This window comes from Cryptotermes secundus, unplaced genomic scaffold (assembly GCF_002891405.2).
Source record: "Cryptotermes secundus unplaced genomic scaffold, Csec_1.0 scaffold344, whole genome shotgun sequence".
NCBI classification, from domain to species: domain Eukaryota; kingdom Metazoa; phylum Arthropoda; class Insecta; order Blattodea; family Kalotermitidae; genus Cryptotermes; species Cryptotermes secundus.
This window is the reverse complement of record NW_019742446.1, coordinates 953,094-978,476: the sequence shown is the minus strand read 5'-3', so window position 1 is coordinate 978,476 and position 25,383 is coordinate 953,094. Positions and strand designations below refer to the sequence as shown.

At 40.7% G+C, this 25,383-nt stretch overlaps 1 protein-coding gene across 3 annotated transcripts in view; it reads left to right on the top strand.

Moving 5' to 3' along the window:
- The window catches only part of LOC111873163 (FYVE, RhoGEF and PH domain-containing protein 6), a 51,048-nt gene that overhangs the window by 3,526 nt on the left and 22,139 nt on the right, over positions 1 to 25,383 (top strand). For 2 of the 3 annotated variants that reach the window (XM_023867645.2, XM_023867643.2), the window contains exons 2-5: positions 4,482 to 4,535; positions 5,696 to 5,789; positions 19,977 to 23,181; positions 24,298 to 24,435. In XM_023867645.2, the coding sequence (XP_023723413.1) occupies positions 4,520 to 4,535; positions 5,696 to 5,789; positions 19,977 to 23,181; positions 24,298 to 24,435 (3,453 nt within the window). In that variant the 5' untranslated portion in view covers positions 4,482 to 4,519. Of the gene's footprint in view, positions 1 to 4,481; positions 4,536 to 5,695; positions 5,790 to 16,827; positions 16,859 to 19,976; positions 23,182 to 24,297; positions 24,436 to 25,383 lie in introns of those variants that run through there. The other variant, XM_023867646.2, reaches the window with a different exon arrangement.

Sequence of the window (25,383 nt, the reverse complement as noted above, 5' to 3'; positions counted from 1 at the left end):
CTACAGTCAGTTTTATCACCCTTTTTGTGAACTGGTACAATAATAGACTCCTTCCACTGATCAGACAGTTTTTCCTTATGCCAAATAGAATTATTTAGATTGTGGATCTTAGAATGTAATATTTCACCTCCTGCTTGAATAAGTTCTGCCAGAATTTGATCACTACCTGGCGATTTATACCATTTCAAAACAGTCCAGAACCTTTTGTCTTCTCGTCTGCTGTCCAAAAACATAAAAATTAGAATATACAAAATTATAATTTTGCCTGTGGTTCTGTATGGATGTGAAACTTGGTCTCTGACATTAAGGGAGGAACATAGCCTGAGGGTGTTGGGGAACAGGGTGTTGAGGAAAATATTTGGACCGAAGAGAGATGAAGTGACAGGAGGTTGGAGAAAACTTCATAATGAGGAGCTTCATAACTTGTACTCTTCTCCAAGTATAACTAGAATGATCAAGTCAAGGAGGATGAGTTGGGCAGGGCATGTAGCACGAATGGGGCAGACAAATGCGTATAGGATATTGGTGGGAAAGCCAGAATGAAGAGACCACTGGGAAGACCAAGGCGTAGGTGGGTGGACAATATTAAAATGGATCTTAGAGAAATAGTATGGGATGGTATTGATTGGATTGATCTGGCTCAGGATAGGGACCAGTGGAGGGCTCTTGTGAACATGGTAATGAACCTTCAGGTTCCATAAAATGCTGGGAAATTCTTGAGTAGCTGCAGAATTGGCGGCTCCTCCAGAAGGGCTCAGCTCCATGAGTAAGTAAGTGAGTATGTATTCCCTAAGTCAGAGAATCGGCAGATTGTACATCAAAGTGTGTTGAATTTGGTGAGAATTACTGGGTTTTCAGACTTCGTCCATCATGCTGTATCCCAAAAACTAGAAAACACAACATTGTGGAAACTTGATCTGTTTCTGTCCTCAGGTAAGGGGGCGTGATTGAGGTTAGCTCTTTCTAAGGGACCCAACAGAGTACATGTTTCCCTCCTCACCTGTGGATGGAAACAGATCCAGTTTCTGAAATATTGTGTTTCCTAGTGTTTATTTCTGAGTGTTATACACCATCATCAGGTGCAGATAAATGGTGTGAATCAGAGAGGGTAATGCTGCATCCATATCCTTTCCTAATCACCGTTCATAATCATCCTATAATTTCTTATTTTATGTTACATAATACAAGCAGTTAAGACAGTGGCAGTAAATAAAGAAAGACGTTAGGAACAACCTTATTATGTAATCCATTGTTCCGTTTGGATATGAGAATGTTGCTTGTTTTGTATGAAGTGTTATGTAATGAAGTTTGGTCTCATGACATTGAAATTCTGTTTTTCTGTCATGAGAATCACCCAGGATGAAGCTTGAACCTCCATGTGACCTGTGCCTTATCACTAGATTCCACATGTACAAGGACCTAATGGATTCCAACCTCCTTTAAACTGGGTGACAGTTGTGGTTACAAAAGAATAACAAGCAGAATAATTTTCAGTTATCTCTAAATTAGCAGGACATTCCAGAAAGTGGAACTTGCCAGTGTAACAGTATATTCTATATGCTACTGAAGTTATGATGTAATAATGAATGAATTATATATAAGCCAATCAAACGTGAGGATGATTTTGTGTGGTGTATTAGTAAGTATGAGGAAGGAAGCAGCATGTATTTCAAGATATTATAACATGGTTAATTTTTTGTCATAAAACTGAGGAAGTCTGCCAGGTAGGCTACTTTCCTATCCAACATTTGACAAAGTATATATGTTGCACTGATTGCTGCTGAGTTCACTTGCTCAGTGACCTCCATCATATTATTAAATGGGATGTCTCAGAAGTAGAAAGTCGTCATTCTTCTTCTTCTTCACCATCATCATCATCATCTACTCTGGTGTAGCTTTAATATGACCTCAAGCGTTTTAGTAAGCGGTTCGTTTGAAAGCAGTATGTTTGAAACATTGTCAGAGCAAAATTTAAACCTGCAGATCACTTAGATTTTTTGCGGAAGGGGAAGGCAGTCAAAAAATGTGTGTAACAGATTTGTGTTTGAACCATATTAAGACTGTTTTTACTGATCACTCCAAAGTATGCAGGATAGAATGATAATTGTGTTTAAAAATAGTTTTAATTTATATTATTAATGTTTGGTAGATTACCTTCAATTTTTTTAACCCAGGGGGAAGAAGACATTTCTGGATTTTTTCCTTTGGTGTACCTTGAAAATCAGTTAAGCTGCAGGTACAGTCAGAAATAATATCACGTAGATTCCCTGTTTGTCAGTCTGTAGGTATGTTGTGTTTTGTCAACAGGTGTCATCTTATTATTAGTGGGTCAGTCATTATTGTTATTTAATAGTAAAATCACAATGCAGGTGCCAATCTTCAGGGCACGCGGTAGCGTAGTTGGTTTAGGCAACAGCTACAAGCCGGAAGGTTGCAGGTTCAAGTCCCGATGAGGTCATTGGATTTTTTTCAATTGACATAATCGTTCCGGCCTAACTGTGGCCCTGGGGTTGACTCAGCCTCTAGCAGAAATGATTACCAGGAATATTCTTGGAATATTCTTGGGGGTAAAGGGTGGCCGGCACATAGAGCTGAGAACCTTGCTGCCATCTATGAACTGATTGTCTAGAAAATATGGAAACCTCAACATCTCACAACCCTATGGGCCTCCACGGCCAACTACAGGGATACCTTTACTTCTTCTTCTTCTTCTTCTTTTTCTTTCTTTCTTTCTTTTTTTTTCCTATGTGGAAATCTTAGAGTGAGTTGATCAGTTATATTTTTGTGTCCTGGAACCTCACAGGAAGTGTTTCTGTGTCATACTCATTTCTAAACATGGTGGTTTTTTGATGATGACCGTGCATGCTTGATTTCCCAAATGTATTGATCAAGGGATTGGTTTGTGATCTACTCAACTGCACTATTTGTGTTTGACTCTTTTATTTAATCAAACAATTCACAACAAAGCATGTACAAATATTGAAACTAACCTGGTCTGCTTGTTGGTGGTGGCATTTCCTACACGAAAAATAATGATCATGCTACAGTTAGTGGGCCATCATGTGTAGATGTAGTTTCTAGTTTAATCGCTTCCTGTATCAGAAAAGAGGTATGAAATTGGGTTTGCAATTAACACTCCATATTCACATTGCCCCCATTTCAAATCTTGGCCAGATATTGGATGCCCTTGTGAAGTGGGGAGAGGGATGTTATTTAACAGTGTTTTCAGTACCTGGACTGTGTAGCATTGAATGGATGGATGATAGATGAGTGCTGAATTGGAAAGGATTTGGAAAGAAATAGTTCTGGCCTGATCAAGAGACTCTCCCAACATTTGCCTGGTGCAGCTGAGGAAATATACAAAAATCTCACTCTGGATAGCTGGTGTCCTGGCCAGAATTTGAAATTAACACCTCCGAGTACTAGTATATAGCCTTGCCACTGTGCTACCTTGTCAATTTTATGGTTCCTTTTGGCATATTCCAGGAAAGGAAATTTTAAAGGGGCCATTAGTGCTTCCTCTAATCACCTCTCCAATCCGTTGTACCTTATGTACCTTAACTATTTCTCTTTCAACACCATATATCAGGGATATGCAATCTTTTATGAGTGTAGGTGAAACTTATGGCAGACAACTGCAGTGTTCATTATTGACATAAATTAAGTTTAAGGTATTTATAATTAGTGTTATCATATGTAACATGCAGGATAATTTTAAATTACGCACCATTAATGAGATACGTGATGTGGCTTGTCTTTGATGAGGTGACCAATGCCCACTTTGATGTTAGAGGAAATAATTCACTCTGCAATGTTAATTCATAAGTGAGCACCTTATCTTGCTCACAAGTCTAGGAAGTTCAAGCAATGATGTAATTGAAATGGCATAAAGCTGAAGGTTGTTGGTCTGGAAGAATGTGTCAAATTCTGCTCTGTATGTCAGTAGCCTCCATTTGCAGTACAGTATATCAAGTACTGCATCAGCAGCCATTTCAGAGGGTGATGTGCAAATATGTGAAAAGATGTTTGATGTTTCTTTAACAGAATATGTAGTCTCTCAAAATCCCAGTTTCAGTTGCTGTTTTGCTGCATTGAAAGATACAGATTTAGCCCTCTGATTTATAATTCGGAAGTGTATTTACTTTGGTTTTCTAGCTGAGTGTAGCTGTACTTCAGAAGCTTTAATCTAGACTAACATATTGTTTAATAATATATCTTTTCCCAACACTTTTACTTTCACGTGACTATGCATGTTTGATTTGAGGTTCTCACAGCAGGGACAATAAACAGTGCTATCTTCTGGGATGTGGTGCAGTGCAGTCCAGTAGCAGTCCATTGACATTTCCGATGGACTGCCTGCATCTACAGGGTTGAAGAGTAAGCCAAGCAGGAAGTCAGGAAGAAGTAGGCAGTAACATTGACTGTTCCTTGCTTGGTTTACTCTTTGACCATAAAAGTTACTAATATTTTCCTAATTGCAGATACCAGATAACCTTGTCGCTCATGGCTGACTGCAGCGATGGCAGCTGTTCCAGGTAAGCTAAAAGAATTTGTCAATGATATTATATTTGTGGATGAGAACAGTGTATTGGAACTGTGGCTTTTGGAGGTTATACACAGCATTTGTTCACGGTGTTCCAATGCTTCAGAGCATGTTGCAGTTGTTGCCATCTTCAGGGTGAGTATGGAGTGGAAGGGGGAATGAACTAATATACAGGTGTAAGGAGGCAATTGGGGAGACTATTGACAGTGGGTCTTGATACAGTACTGTAGGTCAAAAGAAAGGTTAGTGCAGAAAGATGTGAGGCCAGGTTTTCTCTCTTATTATCCATTTTCATGATTGAAGTCGTGGGAATAATTTTATGCTTTCTGTGCTGTGTGGGGACAGAAAGATTGGATGCTAGCAAGAGCTGGAATTTTGTTATGGTCAGTGCTGTGTTTGGTGTAGATCATGTGGCCACTGCTGTTCACTAATTCTCTAATCTAATGTGTCTGAAGTGCTTGAAGATGGAACGGCAACTTTAGCCGATGCCACTGCCGTGCAAGAAAGGGATCTTGTAAGCATGGGTTTTTTGTGTCTAGAATTATTTTTCCATTGTTTTTCAGAGATTGGTTGCCATTTTGTTGGATGGTTTATAGGTGAGATTGATACCTTTTTACTTTCTCGTGTACATAGTATGAGGCGCTATTGTGATTGTGAGAAGAATTTATATCCAGTCTTTGACAGATATACCTTTTCAGCTCCTCTGATGACAAAACAGTGGTTTTTGGAATGCCATTTGTCTGTAATGTATATATGCCTTGTTAGTGCCTGAATGATTGGACGGATTTCAATAGTATTTGGCCTTAAGAGCTCATCCATTATTGGTTTGTGTTCACTTACTGTAAATAATCTACCTTCAAAATATAGGGGCCCTGCAGTCACAAGATTCTGTCAAAATTGGCTCTATCGAAGTAGATTAAATATAAGCAATATATATGGAGACCATCTCTCTGAATTAAAATGCATAGGAGGTATATTCAGCAAGATAATAGTAACACTATAGTAGCCCAAATACAAAATGTCAGTTTTCTTCTGGCTTCAGCTATGCCATGGTGAAACCACAGAAGGATACATTATATATAAGACACAGGCTGTGAGATGTAAGAAGAAGTATGTGTTGTTTTTTAATCTCATTGTTGTATTATGTTTTAGGAAAGAGAAAGCCACCCACACCACCAAAACCCCCATTATTAGGCCATTTGGCAGGACCAGCTTTAGTAATCCACGGTGATTCTTACAAAGGAAGGTTAGCTGCATGTCTTTTTATCCATTTTCTGTAAAGCACATAGTCATGAGTACTAAGGAATATTAGACTTGGATACAGTAGATACAAGGATCATTACTTACTTACTCTTGTGAGCTGAGCCATTCTGGAGGAGCCACCAATTCTGCAGCTACTCAAGAATTTCCCAGCATTTTATGGAACCAGAAGGTTCATTACCGTGTTCACAAGAGCCCTCCACAATTCCCTATCCTGAGCCAGATCAATTCAATCCATTCCATCCCATCCTATTTCCCTCGGATGTGTTTTAATGTTGTCCACCCACCTACTACTTGGTATTCCCAGTAGTCTCTTGTAACCGTCCTTCGGTTCTGCTAGCTCCGGTAGAGCAATTCGACTCCTCTCAGGGCGTGTTGACTGGCCACAACTTGGGTGATTAGTGGGGCTTTAGGCGTAGGGAAGTCACCTCAACACCAATTAACTGCATGGAGTCTTTATTAAATTTGCACTAATTAAATAGAGACAGCCCCGTAGTGANTCAATCCATTCCATCCCATCCTATTTCCCTCGGATGTGTTTTAATGTTGTCCACCCACCTACTACTTGGTATTCCCAGTAGTCTCTTGTAACCGTCCTTCGGTTCTGCTAGCTCCGGTAGAGCAATTCGACTCCTCTCAGGGCGTGTTGACTGGCCACAACTTGGGTGATTAGTGGGGCTTTAGGCGTAGGGAAGTCACCTCAACACCAATTAACTGCATGGAGTCTTTATTAAATTTGCACTAATTAAATAGAGACAGCCCCGTAGTGATACACTTCACAGATTCGTGGATGTAGGCTTACTTACTGTTCTGGGACGCACACTTAATAGTCACCACAGGGCGTGTTTGCGGGGATCAGAACACGTGTACCCCCGGTGAATGTAACTTTAAAAGTCCTCCTTGCCAAGCACCCTCTGAATGGTAAATATTTGCCCTGGTTACCCAAAATTCGGGCAAAGGACCTCCCACTTCAGATGATGATTGGCTGGACTGGGCAGACTGGGAGGTTGCTTATCATTCTCCTCCAATTAGGAAATCGAATATCCACTAGTGTACAGTTTAGGGGTGAACTTTGCCACCTGCTGCGTGGCTGTCAAACTGAGATTTTGGGGTAGTAGGAAACGACGCTGCTAAATTTATGACTTCCCCTGTCAAGTTTAGAATTTCTAAAGAACTCCGCCTTGTTTCACGCATTAAATTCACTGATTTACGAATGGGCAGCTGGCTTCAAGCTTGACCCAAGCCACTTGCTGCTTGTCTCAGGGGGAAAATTTCAAATTGTGAGGCGAAAGTGAGGAATTTCACAAAACCCTAACCATACACAAGCATCAGTTGACCATCCCATAAACTGGACAGTTACAACCTCCCAAGCAAAATAATGACTATAATGGCACAGCCTGAATATGTCAACATTTCGTCTTACTGCCGTTTCTCCTCCATTTCCACACACAAATGCTTAAGCCTAGAAAAAATACACACTAAATGTAAATAGACAATAGCTTAATTGACCGTATGGTCCACCGCTGGCAGCAATAGCAAGAGGCTTACCATGTACAACACATCTGAAAATTTAGGTGGCTTTCTTCCCCTTTCCTACAAACAGTACCCTTCAGTAAATCCTAAAATAACAAATGAAAATTCACACAGTCATTGAGACAATACTTAAATGGGCTGACAATACAAAGTCCCTTGTTGTCCCTTTCTTTGACTCCAATACATTTTCTCAGACTTCTGAAACTCACATCTTACAGCTAAAATTGTTTATTGGCTCACTTCTAGTTTGTACCCGTTCCAGTCCTGTTGTTGCTCATGTCGCTACCATTGTTCTGACCACTTTCTTGAAGTTTACTTCTGGTTCACTCGCACATTGCCACATTTATGGGCCTCACTGGACAATACCTCACTCCCTAAGTTGCTTTGTCACCTCGGATTTACAGCTTGTTTCACACTACCAGGTCTTACACTTTGCTGGCAACTCATCTCCTACAATTCGGTTCATACAGGCTAACATTTTCATTGTCCTAACATACCCATACAAGTATGTAATATTTTTCGGTGACACGCTGACCATAACAATGGTTGGTTCCTACCATTAGAATTTAGGCGAGCGTAAACTTAATTCTCTCTCCCTCGCCCATTCTCTTTCAGACCTATGAGTTCCAACTTTCTCCTGCCTTTCCTCATTCACTCCTTGCCAAAACCGATTGAAAGTTACACATTTACAAGCCCTCTCTGTTATCCTTTTTACAAGTATTTCCATACAAAGGCGCGCAGGCCTACATAGAAAGTTGGTATTCACACAGCCATCACCCCAGCGCAGCAATTACTGAGCAACTCTTCCCACACACAATTCCTCAAATTTCGGATAATTTAACTGCCTGACCTCTTGATACCAAAAAATTTAACTGGATTCATTCGTTCTTACTACAAATTTATCATCACTTCCCTCTTGACCAGTATGCCATTATACTAACACTAGTCCACACTGTCCAAGTAAGGCTTAAGGTGGCCCAAGTTAAACAAATCTGATCTCCTTCTGGCAGAATAGGCAATTAGCCGCATTCAATGTAAAGCCTGCTCTCGCCAATTTATTTAGAACAATTTCCAAGTGCCTGAGATGCTCCCCGAAACTTTTTTAGAAAATACCAAGACATCGTCCACGTAAAACACAACGAACTCATCAGTCTCACCACCAAAGGCCAATTTCAGGGCTCTGACAAAAGCGGATAGTGAATATCGGAACCCGTATGGCGTGCGCGCGTACTGGTGCACAGTAGAATCGAACAAAAATGTGGTGTACTTCCGGGAGTCTCTGTGCAGCGGAATTTGTAAATACACAGAGGTCAGATCTAGGGTGGTCATGAACTGCGCTCCTTCAAATTTTTGCAGTAACTCTTGTAAAGGTGGGGTGCGCTCTCTATCCGGGACGGTATGCTGGTTCACCTTCCTGGCGTCCACACAAATCCTAATTTTCTTATTTCCCTTATGAACCACAGACAAAGGGTTAAGGAAGGGCGAATTACTAAATTCTAAAATGCCATCCTGCAGCATTTGCTTAATCTGGTCTCGAACGGCGGGGCGGACAGCAAAGGGGATGGGGCGAGAATATCCTACTATGGGTTTAGCTTCGTCTACCTGAAATCTATACTCAAAAATGTTACACCTGCCAGGTCTGACGGTGAAACATTTCATATAACTACTCAATAAATCAATCAAACATTCTTTCTGGGACACATTCATATTGTCATTCGTGTCGATCAGAGCACACAAATCCGCCTTCTTCAGTGAGCGTGAGTCATGGATGTCGAGTTCTGACGTTTGGATAGGGGTGGGTTGGAGTAGGTTACTCTCTGTTCTTCTTACATTAACTTCCTTAAGGCCAGCCGTTTCTTCTTCGCATAGGCTCTCAACCAGGCTGCCATAAATCTCCCTCGGACACTCTTCTTCATGCACTTCTCCATCTACTAATAACTCTTGGTCGCCCGCGGCGCCATTTAACAGGGTCCTCTGCCCTACATAACTACCATTCACGGTAGCACAATTCAAAATACAACTTTCTTCCTCAACAAGCCATTCTTTTCCCTTTCTACCTGCTTCTGTCTGGGTGGCATCACAGCTGGCTTTAACAGCTGGGTGAAGTGGGTCATTGCCTACAGCTGGGGTTTTCAGGTCATGGGTGACACCAAAACATTTATGGGAAGGATCTCCCTTCGACTCCCGCTCATCATTTCTGGCGTCCAATGGCCCGGAACTTTGATCGAACGAATGTCCCTTCCTGCTTCCATCTCTCCCATAGTAAAAACATTTAGTAACAAAATCAATAGTGATCCCATATTCCTTAGCGAATGATGAGCCTAAAATAGNGGCCGAATTAATTAACTGTGGAGATATTAAGAAAATAGCCTCAAACCTATCCTCGCCTACAAAAAATTCTATGAACGCCTGCTTCTTAATCCCCTTTGTCCTCCTGCCAAATGCCGTGACTAGTGCTACATTTTCTAGCGGCAGCATGGGCACAGCTATCCCTGCCTCTATCAGCCGATCATAAAGCTTTTCGGTCAAGATGTTCGCGTCGCTTCCTGTGTCTAAAAGGGCGCTAGCTGAAATGCCGTTCCCGAACGAAATGTTCACTTGCGGGCAGCAAGCTAAGTCGTTCTCATTTATGAAGAACAGTATCAATCCCCCTATAGCCTCTGGTTCGATTCCCTCATCTAAAATTTACTGGTCCATTAACGTTTACTGAAGTCTCGCCCTGGACGCTTAGCCTGTGAGGTGGACCTGTCGGTTCGTTGTTTTTACTGGCGAGAGTCATTCGGTCCTCAACAACTCCCTGCTCTAGTTTCCCAAGTCCCCAGCGCGACGTTGTCCATCGGTGCCGGCGAAGGTGGGAGCGTGGGGGTTCAAGGAGTTCCCTGCCGCGGGGCGGCTGTTGACCGGCTCCGTATCCCTAGCGGATGATCCAAACCCTCCGCGCGTCGGGTGTCCACGCCGGTTGTCATAGCGGCAGTAATCGTTCCAGCTGTTGTACTGTACTCGCCTTGCGTAATATTGGTTGGGGCGTGATCTTTCATATCCCCCACGGCTAGGCGGATTCCCTCTGGGAGTCGGATCGGGTTGGTGGGTTACCGGGTTCGAACCTCGGTATGACCCGTCCCCTTCCATCATCTCTACCCTTTTCAACAGGTCCAAGGTCTCCCCTACCGTACTCAGATTGTAGCCTATCATTGCCCTCTGGACCATTACTGGAAAGTGATGTCTGACCGCCTCAATTACTTCTGTGTCAGAGGGCCTGGGTTCCAAATAAGAGGCCATGGTAGCGTACTTTAGGAAATGGCTGGACAGAGATAAACCAGACCTGGGATTGAACCTGTCTTGATACAAACTGCAACGGACTAGGCTTTGCTTTGACTTTGACCAATAGTTACCGGAAAATGCTACCTTAAATTGCTCATAGTCACTCAGGTTTCGGGCTACAGTGGCCACCCACTGTTTGCCTACAGCACCCACTATAGATTTGAAGGCTAGCGATAGCTGGAGGGGCTTAGGCACACTCCTGAGCCTCATGAATTCATCCAGCTGATTTAGATGAAATATCGGGTTAACCTCCGAGCTATCGTCGAACTGAGGCAACGGGAAGTCAGCGCAACTCAAATAATTGTTCGCCGAGTGATGGCGTACAGGCTCTATAGTACTCTCACACACAGCAACCCCATTCACACACACAGAACATGAATTCGAATTACAACTGCATTGTACATTTTCTATTCTAGCTATATTAGCAGTGGGCGGTGGAGTGGGAGAGCCATGAACAGCGTTCGTCACTTCCCTGATTTGTGTTACTTCTGTACCACAAGTCATGGGAGTCGCTCGGGCAAGCTTGTCCTTCAGTTTACCAATCGCGGAATTTAATAGCTCGAACTTGCGTTCGTTTCCAAGTTTTTCGGTTTCTGCCGCTTTGTTTAGCTGTGCGGTGCTCTCCCCCTGCCGTTTTTCTAAGTCCTCTGCACGTTTTACCAGGTCGCCCTTTAATATTTCTATATCATTAGCCAGGTGAATTACCTGATCGCCAATTAAATCTACCTCCGTCCTGACTTCCAGAACTTTGCCGGAGAGTTCACCAGTCAACTCCTGGTTGCTCCGGGATTGCTGTTCCAGCCGGGTCTCGAACTCCGAACTGATTCCCTGAAGCTTCTCCTGCACCATTTGTAATTCCCTGTCCGTGTCACCCTGTAGTTGCCTAACCTGGCGAGACACTTTAGACGTTTCGGCCTGAAGTTTCCTTGAAAATTCTTGGCTGAGTTTTTGATTATCTAGTCGAAACTGCTCTACCAGTTTCTCGTTTTCCCTCCGGATCTCCTCTCTCATCTGATCATTACTCTCCCTTAATTTCTCCTCTACTCTACTCTGCAGTTCCTTATTACTCTCCTTTAACTTATCCTCTAACTTACTGGCCAGTTCTTCGTTCTCAGTCTTCATCGATGCAGTCATGCTGGCGAATAAGTCTTGTAAATAACTCGGTACAGCGGGGGAGTCGACTGAAATATTTTCACTCTGGGCTTGTATCGTCACTTCCATCGTGTTCCTAACCTGGTCTCCTAATTCATCCAGACTTTCCACTGCTACACTTGACCCCTCTCTTTCAACACAATCCCCCTGGTCACACGACAGGTCTGCAGAAAATACCCCCGACATATTCTCACTTTCAGCCTGCTCCACTTCTATAACCCGGTTCCGAAGCGTTCGGCTGGCCATGTGTGTCACTTGACTAACCTTGGTGTTGCGTGTTCGATGTTGTTGTGTTAGGCGGCCCTCCGCGCTCTGGAAGCTAGGTTGCGACTCCGTCCGTATTTCCTCTTGGCCCCTGGGGTGTGGTCCCTGACAGCTGCAGTGGCAGTCGTCTGCGCTGCTGTGGCGTTCGTAGGTAGATCCGCTGCCCTTTCTTCACGCGTTTGCGCCGGCACTTAACCACTGATTGTTTGTGCTGGCTCCTCACTGCCTCTAGTCACCCTTGTCGTGATATCGGCCGTCGCGGTGGGCGCCACTCTTCACAGATTCGTGGATGTAGGCTTACCTACTGTTCTGGGACGCACACTTAATAGTCACCACAGGGCATGTTTGCGGGGATCAGAACACGTGTACCCCCGGTGAATGTAACTTTAAAACTCCTTGCCAAGCACCCTCTGAATGGTAAATATTTGCCCTGGTTACCCAAAATTCGGGCAAAGGACCTCCCACTTCAGACGATGATTGGCTGGACCGGGCAGACTGGGAGGTTGCTTATCATTCTCCTCCAATTAGGAAAACGAATAACCACTAGTGTACAGTTTAGGGGTGAACTTTGCCACCTGCTGCGTGGCTGTCAAACTGAGATTTTGGGGTAGCAGGAAACGACGCTGCTAAATTTATGACTTCCCCTGTCAAGTTTAGAATTTCTAAAGAACTCCGCCTTGTTTCACGCATTAAATTCACTGATTTACGAATGGGCAGCTGGCTTCAAGCTTGACCCAAGCCACTTGCTGCTTGTCTCAGGAGCAAAATTTCAAATTGTGAGGCGAAAGTGAGGAATTTCACAAAACCCTAACCATACACAAGCATCAATTGACCATCCCATAAACTGGACAGTTACACTCTTTTCTTCTAGCTTTCCACCAATATCCTATATGCATTCCTCATCCCCCCCATTTGTGCTACATGCCCTGCCCACCTCATCCTACAGGAATCATTATGTGGTTTAATTTCCTTATTATTCATATGTTGAGATGGTACTAACAGTGAATGTTCTTCCTATTAGTTCTCAGTCCTCTGACACATTTAGAGAATCAAGGTCTCTCTATTATTTATAAATCATGTTTTATTAAATGCTGTGCTCTTCATCTGTATGCTATTTCTCAGATATGTTTAATAAAATATTCAGAGCCAGCCCCACTGGCTGCATATTTTAACACTTCACGGACCGGCAATTTAAATATTTAAATCACCCTGGGGACCGGCATTTTTAAACCTACTACCTTAACTTGTGCACTGGTCACTTTAAAAATTAATATAAAATCTTCTAATTAATTTTATGAACTACAATTTTTGGAGAACACTTACCAGTGCTCCTATAAGTGCTCGAGAATGTGATATTTCTGGAAACATTCCCCTTTGTGAAGTGGCATTACACAGAACTTGCACATGTAGACAGTCATACTCCTTTTGTTGTGTACTGCGCAAACACGGCATCGCCTAGAAGGCTGCTTCCCCTTGGCATGTTCACTCTTCACAATTTTCACGTGGGTATGTTTCTGCATGTCACCCGAGAGTCACCCAGGGGGGTCCACATGAGGCCTGCATGGGGTGGGAGTTGATGGACCCAGTTGCACTAAGTCTGTGTCTGCTGCTGGTTCTGCTGCCACCATCTGGTCTGTAGCCCAGGCTTTTGCCACATTCAGCAGAAATGCCTTGTATTTCAATTTTGAATGAGGGTTTAGATTTTTGAAAACCAAAAATGAATTGAAAATGGCACAATTTATGAGCCACAAGGCAACTTTCTTTGTCCACTTTACTGTTTTCCAAGGAAGAGAATAATAGGCCAAGTACTGGTCGGCTCTATAAACTCCCTTCATGAACATATTATACTTGGAAATACAAACAGGCTACTTTACCTGTCCATGTCTCCTTTGAACATCAACCATGCTCGAATTGTGAATTGTGGATTTGGGTCTGATGGAATTTGCTTCACCCCTGGATTTCCAGTAAACTGTCCCAAAGTAGGTGTTTTGTCTACTTTTCCCCATGTGGCTGTCTCTGTAATGTTGCTACCTGCACTTTTGTCAGAGCTACTGTCACTTTCACTTTCGCTTTCACTCTCTGTGGCCATAATTTTGTTTGTTTGCCCCTGCCACACTCACTATCAGATTGTGAGTCACTATCACTAGCAGATTCACAAGGGACGTCAGATAGCTCATCGGAGAACAAGTCAGATATTTCTTGTTCTCCAAAAAAGCGCTTGGACCTCAACCTCTTCCGACCTTGATCCATTTTGCACTAGTAACTTCCTGCCTGGTGCATGCAGCTGGAAGATGAACAAAGGCATTTTCTTTTGGAGTGGGGAAGGAAAACAGCGGTGGCATGTTACTGACTACGAAGCAAACATTCAAGAGGTCTATCACACACCAGTCATGCATCTGCCTGGCACCAGTGCAAGGTATAGTGTGTTTCAACGTAATGTGTCCTAAAATCACAATAATATGCCACCAGTCCACAAAGTGTTGAGACGAATATTTGAGTCCACTTAAACATGACCATTTGTTTGCATTTTTCTTCAGAACTCATCACTACACTCCCTCAATACTTGGAGAGTTCAGTCATATGTTAGTTTTCCCATGCAGATGAAACAGTTTCAGAACTGAGAAATGCTAAGAACTTTTTGAAAAGCAGAGAGAGATTGATCAGTTGATTGAGTCGTTATTTAATGATCAGAAATGATACAGTTTTGGACAGTCACACAGCAAATAATAATAAAAAAAACCAAATAGACACTACTGTGTTAAAATTTATTTTTATTTGTTGGTGGTAGCAACAACAACGTATTCATGCGTTTAATAGGTAACTGTTATTGATAGGAATATAACATGACACCCTATATAATATCAGTCATAAATATATATACTCATTTTCCAGAAAGGTCAAAAACCGACATGACCTATATTCAGAAGGAGCTACACAATATCACTACCATAGGTGAACAACAAACAACACACACATGATATGTAGCAGGCACAAGGCTTAAATGGAATTTGTAACATTGGCTATAAATACCTTAATAGCCATTTTAATTCGAATTTTAATGGTAATTTTAATTTTTATCCATTTACTATCAGGTTTAGTGTCTAATTTTAACTATATTTGAAGCACATTTTAAAATTAAGATATAATTGTCAGTATAGAATAATCATACAGACACCATGTGAATTCATATTGATTAACAGAAGCTAAACTGTTATTCATGTATGCCTGAAGAGGACCCAAGAAAATGGTCAAATTGTGCAGCGTTGCCACCAACAATGAATAGAAAGAAATGTTGACACAGTAGTGTCTGTTTTGTTTCTTTTTTATTATTTGTCGTGCAGCTGTCCCAGATTGTATTAACACTGCTCTTTTCCAACCCGCCTTTGTTTATATCAGCTCAGTCGGAATGGTGCTATCCCTGCTACACCTGTTTCTACCTTAGGAGAGTGTATGATGGCCACTGCAAGTTGTCCTCACAGATCAAACTAAGGAAGGTCGGTATAGATACAGGAAACTAGCTGGGTCAGTTTTGAATGAGTCTCAGGGTAGCAATGCCGAAGAAAGCGGTATTCTGGGAGTTGATCCAATTGACGTTTATTCACCTTTTTGTTCTCCAAACCACTGTTAATTTTATATATCCTTATGCTTTAAGTTATAGCGTTACACGATCTGCAAGCTAGGTCTTGGAGCATGCAAGGGTCACATCCGTACACTTTGGAATATGGTGAAAGTCTCCCTTTGTGTGGAATGGCTTGCACAACCCATGCCGGGAATTCGAAAAATTTGAATTCTCCATGGTGTGGACATATACATGTCATCCCATCTTCCGTAAGGAAGCTTGAACGAGGCAACTCAATCATACTGGCCCTCATTCACAGGCAACTGTAACAAGTTCTGACCTGTCCTTTTAGGCGCGTCCGGTTCCCTGTACCCGAGCTGAATTTATGACTGCTCGTAAATGTCAGAACTCCGGACTCCTTGGTCCTGCCAGAATCTAGAAAATTTCAACATAAACACCGTATTGCACGTCCCAGACAATGAAATACAATATTACAAATCACAATACATTTCCAGTAATATCGAAACATAAAACTTTTTGAAATTAAAATTACCGAGAATTAATTAGAAATAAATTTTATGGTCATCTATAATCATCCAAATAAATAAGGGCTCAGAATGATCAGCGTCAGTATCTTTTTGTAAATGACACCCAACAGGATACTATAAAGATTATTTAATAGTACTTTTCCAGCTGCATATATAATTTACAGATTTTATTATTTCTTTTAATATTCTCTTTTAATCCATGGTGCCCAACTCAATTACATGCTGTTGTAGCTTAGTTCTTTAAGGCACGTAGCTTAGAAATAAGTAGCTGGGCTTACTGGTTGACATATCCAGAATGGCTTGGATCATTTCAATCCTTGGGTGTGTATTGTGGCTAGACTGGAAGCTACCCACTGAGCACTTACCTCCTCCTTGTGAACAGTATGATTTAAATTCATTCTTCCTACAGTCTCTTTTACTGACACCTTATCCACAATGTACCTTCCATCTGTGAGAGATGGTGGAAATACAAGAAAGTACTGGTACACTGATCCAAGTATGATTGTCGCCACACTAATCACCGTACTTGACATGCCGTTCCAATCAGTTTACTTTTTACATCTCTAGGGAGAGTACTGAGTAGTTCTGACACAGATATTCAAAGTTATATTTCTGCTGTTTTGTTGAGATATTGTTACTCTCTCCAGGACTTGCCTTATCTAGAGGATTGGTATAATTGTAAGTATCACATACCAGCATCATTTTAATATAGTATTCACATTCTCATAGAGAAACTAGTGTTACTGAGAAAAACCAGTATTGAGGTATTAATATATAAACAGTTGTATTAAAAATGTGTCCCAGAGTTAGAGGAAGTGACAGCGGCCTCCGTAGTCTAGAGGTAACGTTCCCACTCGTGGTACGCGGGTTCAAATACCTGGCGGAGGTCGTCGAATTTTTAAGGGCAGAAAAATTCAGGGAACAAGTCCTCCGGGAGAGACTTTAAGCTGTGTGTCCCGTGTCGTAACTTTACGGCACGTAAAAGAACCTCATATCCCCAAAGGGGATCACTGAACCAAATTCCAGGACGTTTCCCGCCCAACAATAGTCTCTAAGGCCTCTGATAGATGGGGGAAGCATTATAGATACCGCTAAGCATGTGGCCGAACTCGCTTGCTCGGCAGGACTGATGGTACGCACCATTTATCGGTAGGGTATAGAGACTGGTAGAATATCATAGAGGGAAGCACAATAGATCAAACTGGTCGCGGTGCATGGGGAAACCCACCCTCTCTAAATAACTAACTAACTAGAGGAAGTGACTGTTGGATGCTGTCTGAACAATTTTAACAAAGTTCACTTAAGACTACTAAACAAATTGCACATGCCACATCCAAAAAATTAACCTTCCAGTATCCGGTTCTTTTGCATGACTTGTAAGACACATGAGAAAGATTGTGCAATGTATTATATGTTCAGTATTTTGCCCGAGTATGCTCTGAGGGATGTTAGGAAATGCTTAAGCAGATGTCTTACATTATAGTGACAAGATGTGAACACACATATTAGTGAAGCCTAGCCCTCTTGAACAGAATCTCAATGCTTTATCAGTGGTTTGATATATCCTACTGTACTTCCATTTTCTGTTTTGACTAGTTCCGTTGCTTTTCAGTATGCAAAGAGATTTTAACAAGGCGAGCACTGTCTTCTGGGGCGTAACAGCATGTGGTGTGGTAGAAATTCAGTGACAGTTCAGAAAAATATAGAAAAAGATGTCCACATTAATTTAATTGCATAATAATTTTGTGTATCAGGGCTGTGAATTCAAGTATATATTTCGAGTCTGGTAAATACCATTTGTTAATGTACTGCCTTAATTGAATAATTAATTTGTTAATAAAGTGAAACTTTTAACATGTATTTGTTTATATGTATAATGTATTGTTAGTGGAGTAATAGCCATTTATGATTAGCAGATTGTCAAATAAACCTGTGCCATGCTGTGGCGGCATTTTTCCTTTACAGTTGAAATTTGTGTTGTCTTATGAAATCTTGTGTGTAGATCCATTAGATATTAGTATCGGTAGGTGCTGAGTCTAATTAAAGACATTGCAGTCGCATTGATTTTAAAGCTATAATTTGACCAGATAATACTTAACAATTATTTTAACATTAATGAAATTTCTTTTTATTTGTTAAGTATTATTTGATTTGCTACTGGTGTGGACAGTAAGAGTGTAAGTTGAAGGAAATGTCAATTGAAAGACAAATTTTATGGTTACAAATTTAAAATTTTAAGTAATTGCCATTTCTATAATATCATCTTTTCTGCATATGTTTTAATGTAAGTTTTATGTGCAATTAGAATATAAACAGAAGAAGCAACCTTCATATTATTTTGATTGAAAAATAAAAAGCAGTAATCACTTGAAGTGGTATTAACCTGACTGATTAATGTAAGGTTTGTGACAGTCCTACCACTAACAGTCAGAGTCTTCATAATTAGTAATAAATTGTACAAATTCTCATCTTCTACAAATTCTCTTGGTGAATCTATTTATTCATGTGTGAGAATGAATTCTATGTTACTGCAGTATCATGTAAAATTTCAGTAATATGAATGTTAGAAGTGTGTAAAGTATTTTAGGAATGTTCTTGTAGTATCTGTGTCAGTTTAAGTTACACTTCCTGGTTTATCAAAAGAGAGATCAGAGATTATGGGATATCTCTGGTAGCATTGTCAGCTCTTATCTTCAGTTAGAGTCATGTTTGAGTGTGTACATAGGTAATAAAACAAATAACTGCTTATTTTGAAAGATGCATCATCTGGAATTATCATGTACTGAATGCTTGGGGACTGATCGTTTCAGTCCAGTGGGTAGCTGTCTTGCTTCATGTTTGATAGGTCTGAGATTCAACTGTTGGGCTGGAGACCATCTGCCCTGAAAGGTTATCATGGTTTCCTTCAATCCCCCTGGGCCAGTATCTGGACAGTCCTTCAGATTATGTTACAGCTACCTTCTGCATTGTTTCAAACTTGTTACAGTATTTGCTAATCGTGATATAGTTAGATGGTATATAATCTGAGCTAGTCAAAGTAGCGTTATTTTAACAGTAAATAATTAAAAAAATTCAGAGGGATAATGTTTGCATATTGTATAGGAAGCCTTCATTAGACTAAGTATGCTGCAGTCACCTGTCAGATGCTTATACGACACACCATATCGTCAATTGTGTGCTGCACATTTTGTGTCTGACTGCATACAGCGCTGCTGATTCTTATGCTTTTGCTATAAAAACATAATAAGAATTGACTTCATGGAAATGGATGATGTTTTTAGTATTTTGTAGACAGTAGAAGTGGCATGTTTAGATATTTTCTGAATGTAAATGGCTAGGAAAAGCTCAGCAGTGTACGTTGTAACTGAGTATAGTTTAAGCAAATAACTGAAACTAATTAAAAAATTACTGAGTCTGTGAAAATATTTTTGCATTTGGACTGTGTATTTTTAGATTACAGTATATGACATTTAAAAAATGGTTGAAATCCAATATCTTCCATAAATCTGGAAATAAGTTACGTAGTTGAGTGTGGTAAAGAACATAAATTCAATGCATTTCTTATCAAATATATTCATTTTTATAATTTTAGTACATATGAAATTGTATGAATCACATTTGCATGAGTCTTACTTCTCTCTCTGTCTCGGTGTTTTCAGAACCTTTTAATCGAGAGCAGACACTAAATTCAGTGATTTGCTTATGTTGCATCTAGAAGAAGCAGGCAGATTAGTTTCATGATAAAGGTTAGCTTAATGATGTAAGTAATGCATTTAATAATTTTGTACTTTTCTAGATGTGACAGCAGATTGCAAGGGGGAGGAAGGGCCAAGGATGACCACATTTATGATGAAATTGTCAGTGCTTGCAAGGAAACAGCTGTTGAGAAGAAGACTGATGTGCACAAAACTAAGCCTGCTGAAGCCCTGGATGGCATGCTTGGTGCAGCAACCAGAGAAAGGACTCAGTGTTGTGATGTGATGAAGTGCAGTATTGACAAACCATCAGTGAAACCTCCACTTTTACCGAAACCTCAAACGTCACCAAACATTCATACCACTTCTCCAAATCTTGGCTCAAGACCGCTCATTCCTGCACGTTCCAATCTAGTCCCGTCAATAGCAACAAATGGCAAAGAACTAGCTGTTCATTCTAAAAAAAAGAAACCACCATCTCTCAACTCAGCATCTACAAATAACCGTGGACAAATTGCAAACAGGAGATTTCCTCTTCACATTAAGGCTCCAGTTGCAAAATTGGAAGAATTTGAGGGTTTTTCTGACACTGTAAAAAGTGACAGCCCTGTTCGACCCCCACGCTCACCCAAACATCAGTCCTTTAAAGGAGAACCCTTTAAGGGTTTTGATGAAAAACCTCAGTTACCACTGAAGAGAAAAGAGTGGAATTGTCATGCAACTCATGCTGTGCCAGGGTCTGGATCCAATTTTGAAGCACTGCAGATGCACTGGCAAACTACGAAAGAGAAGAGCGCAAGCTTGGGGAGAACTAATGCTTTCAGGTATGTTGAAGCAAAAGCTAAGAGTGCTAGTTTGGGAAGGAACATGCCTGCAGACTTTGCATCATATCTAGTGAACCAAGAAGAGTCATGTAGTTTAGGGAACAAGAATACACCTGTTCCACCTCCACGTCAGAAGAAGAAACAATGTGGACATCCTCATAGTATTCCTCTTTATGCAGAAGTGAATTACAGTTTGAAGAAAAACCGCAGGCAGACAGCTGAAGAACGAAAAGAATGTTCTGACTGTGTCATAGATGCTGATGATGCAGAGGTACAGGAACAGATGGCTGTAATTGAAGGAAAGTTAATTCTACCTGGACCAAAGAATGAGAGTTCAGTTAGTAAAGTAGAAAAAATTATTACAGAAGCATGTGAGAGCTTTGAGAAAAACAGGATTTGTCAGAACATTGAAGCTATGAATGAACCAAATGAGACAGAGGTTGTGAAGGAAGTAGGTGTACGTGGAAAAGAAGTTAATGTAGTGGATGAGTGTGAAACATTGAATTCATTGCACTTAGACAATGATTGTGTAATCTCACAAGATAAGGTTTTAAATACTAGTGACTTGGATTTTACGATCACAGATAACAATGATTGTGTTAGTCATATTTGTTCAGTAGACAACAAGACTTCAGTAACAAGTGGGAACATTTCACCAGTCGTGGAGCTTGAGGTAAAATTACCTGCAAAGGAATCTTCAACTTCAAGTTCATTGCTTGTGGAGACTGAAGTGCACTCTCTTGCCGAGAAATCTTTAATTACAAGTCCATTCTCTGCACCTGCAGAAGAAAAACACAGCGATTCATATCTGGAATGTTCTTCAGCAGAGGCTCAAGAAGACTTGAAACCAGGCAATGTAAAATGGCAGTCATCCAAGCTTTCTGTTTCTGGGAGTGATCTTGACAGTGCTGAGCATCGTGCTGTTGAGGGGAACAGTTCTGAGTTGTATCATATAATATATTCAAGAAGTGAAAAGTTTTCTGAAAGTGAAGTGGCAGTTTTCACAAATACTGAGTCTGTAGACAGTGTGAAGGATAACAGTGATATATCTGTGAATAATGCTGTAGATAATTTTGAGGTTAAGTGTAATGAACAAGTCCTTGTGAAAGAGAGAGATGTAATTTCTCTGGTAGATGCTGATGTGTCTCAGAATGCAGGCAGTGATGATACAGAGTATAGGTTATTAGAAGCTTCATTACTAGTGAAGAGAAAACTGGAAATGAAAGAATTAGGTAAGCTACCCCGACGGAGGCTGTCATGGAGTAATTGGAAAGATGATTCACCTTCACCTGAGACAACTCTGCACCGCCTTCCCTGTGCACATAAGCATAAGTCAAAGACACATTCATTGTGGTGTGATGAAGGGGAACTTTCTAGTGGAGTGCTGGGTGACTTGGATAGCTCAGACACTACAGCACGACAGAGTTCATTTGAGGAGGTTGACCACACAGGTAGTGATGCTGAGGATAGAAGCAATCTTGTGCAGAGTAAATTATCTACATGGCTGGGTTCCTTTGGGAAGGGAAATCGGAAGCAGAAGCTCATAAGGGATTCAAATAGTCACTTTTACTGTGATAGTCGAGAGAATTTTGACCAAACGAAAAGGGAAGAGGAGCCAGAAAAGGAACAGATTCCAGTTGTGGAAGTGACCGAAAGCGCATCTGCAGAGATACAAGAGATTGAAGTTGGTGGATTTAACTTCACTATTCTTGATGGTAGCAGACCACCAAGTGGGCTGAGCACATTGAGTGCATTAGATACTGATCAGAAAAGTGATGTACCTGTGTCAGAAGAGAGTTTTGAAATGTATCACCATTCAGAATCAGAAAATGAAACAGAAATAAATCCAGAGGACAGAGATGAAAATCATTCTCAGGTAGAGGAAACGCGTCAGGATAAAAAAGCATTTTATATTGCTCAGGAACTGATGACTTCTGAAAGAGCCTTTATTGATGTATTGAAGCTTTTGAGTGTGGATTTCAGGCAAGCAGTACATGCAGTTGCAGCTAGACAAAGGTATCCTGTTATCCCTGATGCAGAATTAGATAAGATTCTCAATAGCTTGCCTCAACTTCGGAGTCTGAATGAAGATCTGCTTCGTGATTTGGAAATCCGAATAAATAACTGGAACTCTATTAAGAAGATAGCAGATGTAATTGTTAGGAAGGGACCTTTCTTGAAACTTTACACATCATACATTCAGAACTTTGAATCACAGTGTATTTACTTGGATGAATGCTGTCAGAAGTATCACAGATTTGCAAAAGTAGTGAAAGAGTTTGAAGCATCTCCTCGTTGCCAGAAACTGTCACTGAAGCACTACATGTTGAAACCTGTGCAGCGGATTCCTCAGTATCGCCTGCTTCTGGAGGACTACCTCCACCATTTATCTCCCTTCTCTCCTGACTTGGATGACACTCGCACCGCATTAAAAATAGTTTGTGATGTGGCTGATCATGCAAACAGGAGCATCAAACTAGGGGTAAGTGTGTTCATTTGTAATTAAAATGACAAGAGATCTGAATTGATGTTTATCCTTAAGATAAATATAAAATTGCCATCAAGTGTATCCAATTTTTTAACTGTTAAATAGTTCTAACAGTCAGAAATTTTGTGGCCTTAATTGGCCATCCTCAGGGGCATCCAGTGCTAAAGGAAACCTTACATAATTAAAATAAAATATTTTAAAAGTTTGGGTACAGCTGATGTCAATTTTGTACTTACCGTAACTTATGTTAACATGAATTCATGTGTGACAGTATTGTCTTTTGTCAAGTTATGTATATCATTTTGTGTATTTTCTGAGTTTAAAAGATACACATCTTCATGATGTAATGCTTAATTAATTGAGCACAAGGACAGCTGTACCTGTACTAGACATAATGGAGTGATAATCAGCGCTGTGTTTCATGTTTGAGACGTTTCAGGCTTCAATCTTGGTCTAGATACCAGATCTCCCACCTGCAGAATTCGGTGGTTTTTATCAGCCCCTTCAATATTAATAGGACATTACCACTTTCTCCAGACGTCTGGAGATAGGGACTAGTTCTGTCTATTGGACCCAGCCGAATAGGTTTTACCTGAGGACAGGGACAGAATCCGGTCTCCAAAACGTTGTGTTTTGAAAAATAAACAGGACGATTTTTTAGAAAATAGACGGGACGATGGATAATGTCCAAAAACATAATACTTGCAGGTATGCTACGTTTTATGCTTACATGTGTTGATTAAAAAAGATGTTTTGGAACCAGACTTATGGTAGTAATATTTGATATTTAAACTTTATGCAGGACATATATCCCACCACAGGTATTTCTATAGCTCTTGTGATGTCTGTTGTAAGATTATGGCTGAAAAAAACAGTCATCAGATTTTGAAAAGTGAACCTTGTTCCCATGAAATTTGAGGCACATATGATCTAGCATTGTGTGCAAAGTCAGAATATGAGATAAGCTAAAACTGTTCATATACATTGAGTGCTCAGAACATATGAACTGAAGTTTAGTTACTGATTATTTCCTATCAGTCATATATGTCATTTTTACTGATCTCATGATGGTCGTCAACACCTGATAATGGACTTTACTTCACTCTCAAGGATCACCTTAGTAAACTTCTTCAGCTACAGTCCCAGTTGGGTAATTATGAGATAATCAAACCAGGGCGCATGTTTCTTAAGGATGGAGAGCTATCCAAGCTATCCAGAAAAGGCATGCAACCACGCTACTTCATACTGGTAAGTGTGCATTTAATTACTGACAATTTATTTGCTCTCAGTACATGGGTGTCTTTTTCCCTTTGTGTCTTCTTTCTAGGCAGACTTCTCCCTCTCTCTCTGTCTTCCCCTCTGCTCTTTTTCCCTCATATATTTTTTAACACATTTACATCCTGAGTTTGTAGTAACATCATCATCATCAGTAATCTGTCAGGCGACAGGTCCACAGTCTCTTCCAAGACAATTCCTCCACTTAATACGATCTAGAGATTTCTCCTTCAAATGACAGTATCCTCGTCTGTCCCCAAGGTCATCCAGCATCTTCTTACGTCTTCTTCCTCGTCTTCTTGTCACTTCTATCCGCCTCTATCTTTCCTTCAATAATTTCTTTTAGAAGGCAGTTTCTGCGTAAAACATGACCAATCCAGTTAGCCTTCCATTTTCTTATTTTGTGTAGGATATTCCTCTGCTCACTGACTATAATTAACACTTCTTCATTTCTCACATAATCGGTCCAACTGATCTTCTCCATCCTTCTCCAACACCACATTTCGAAACTTTCCAGATATTTCTGATCTACTGCCCTAAGTGTCCATGTTTAAGCCCCATACAGAGCTATGCTCCAAATGTAGCATTTCACTAGTTTCCTCCTCAAATTTAAGTCCAATTTGCTGGTAAAAAGATTCTTCTTCTTGCTAAATGCAGCTTTTGCCATGGCAATCCTGGATTTAATTTCACTAGTACACCTTCCCTCATCTGTTAACAAGCTACCCAAATATTTAAAACATTTCACATTCTCCAGTTGTTTTTGGTCTATCTTTATTGTGACTGGGGTTGGTTGTCTCGAAATTTTCATTACTTTTGTTTTCTCCACATTCATTTCCATGCCATAACACCTTCCAATTTCAATTAGTCTATCAATCATGCCCTGTAGCACAGTTTCTTCCTTAGCCATTAACACAAGGTCAT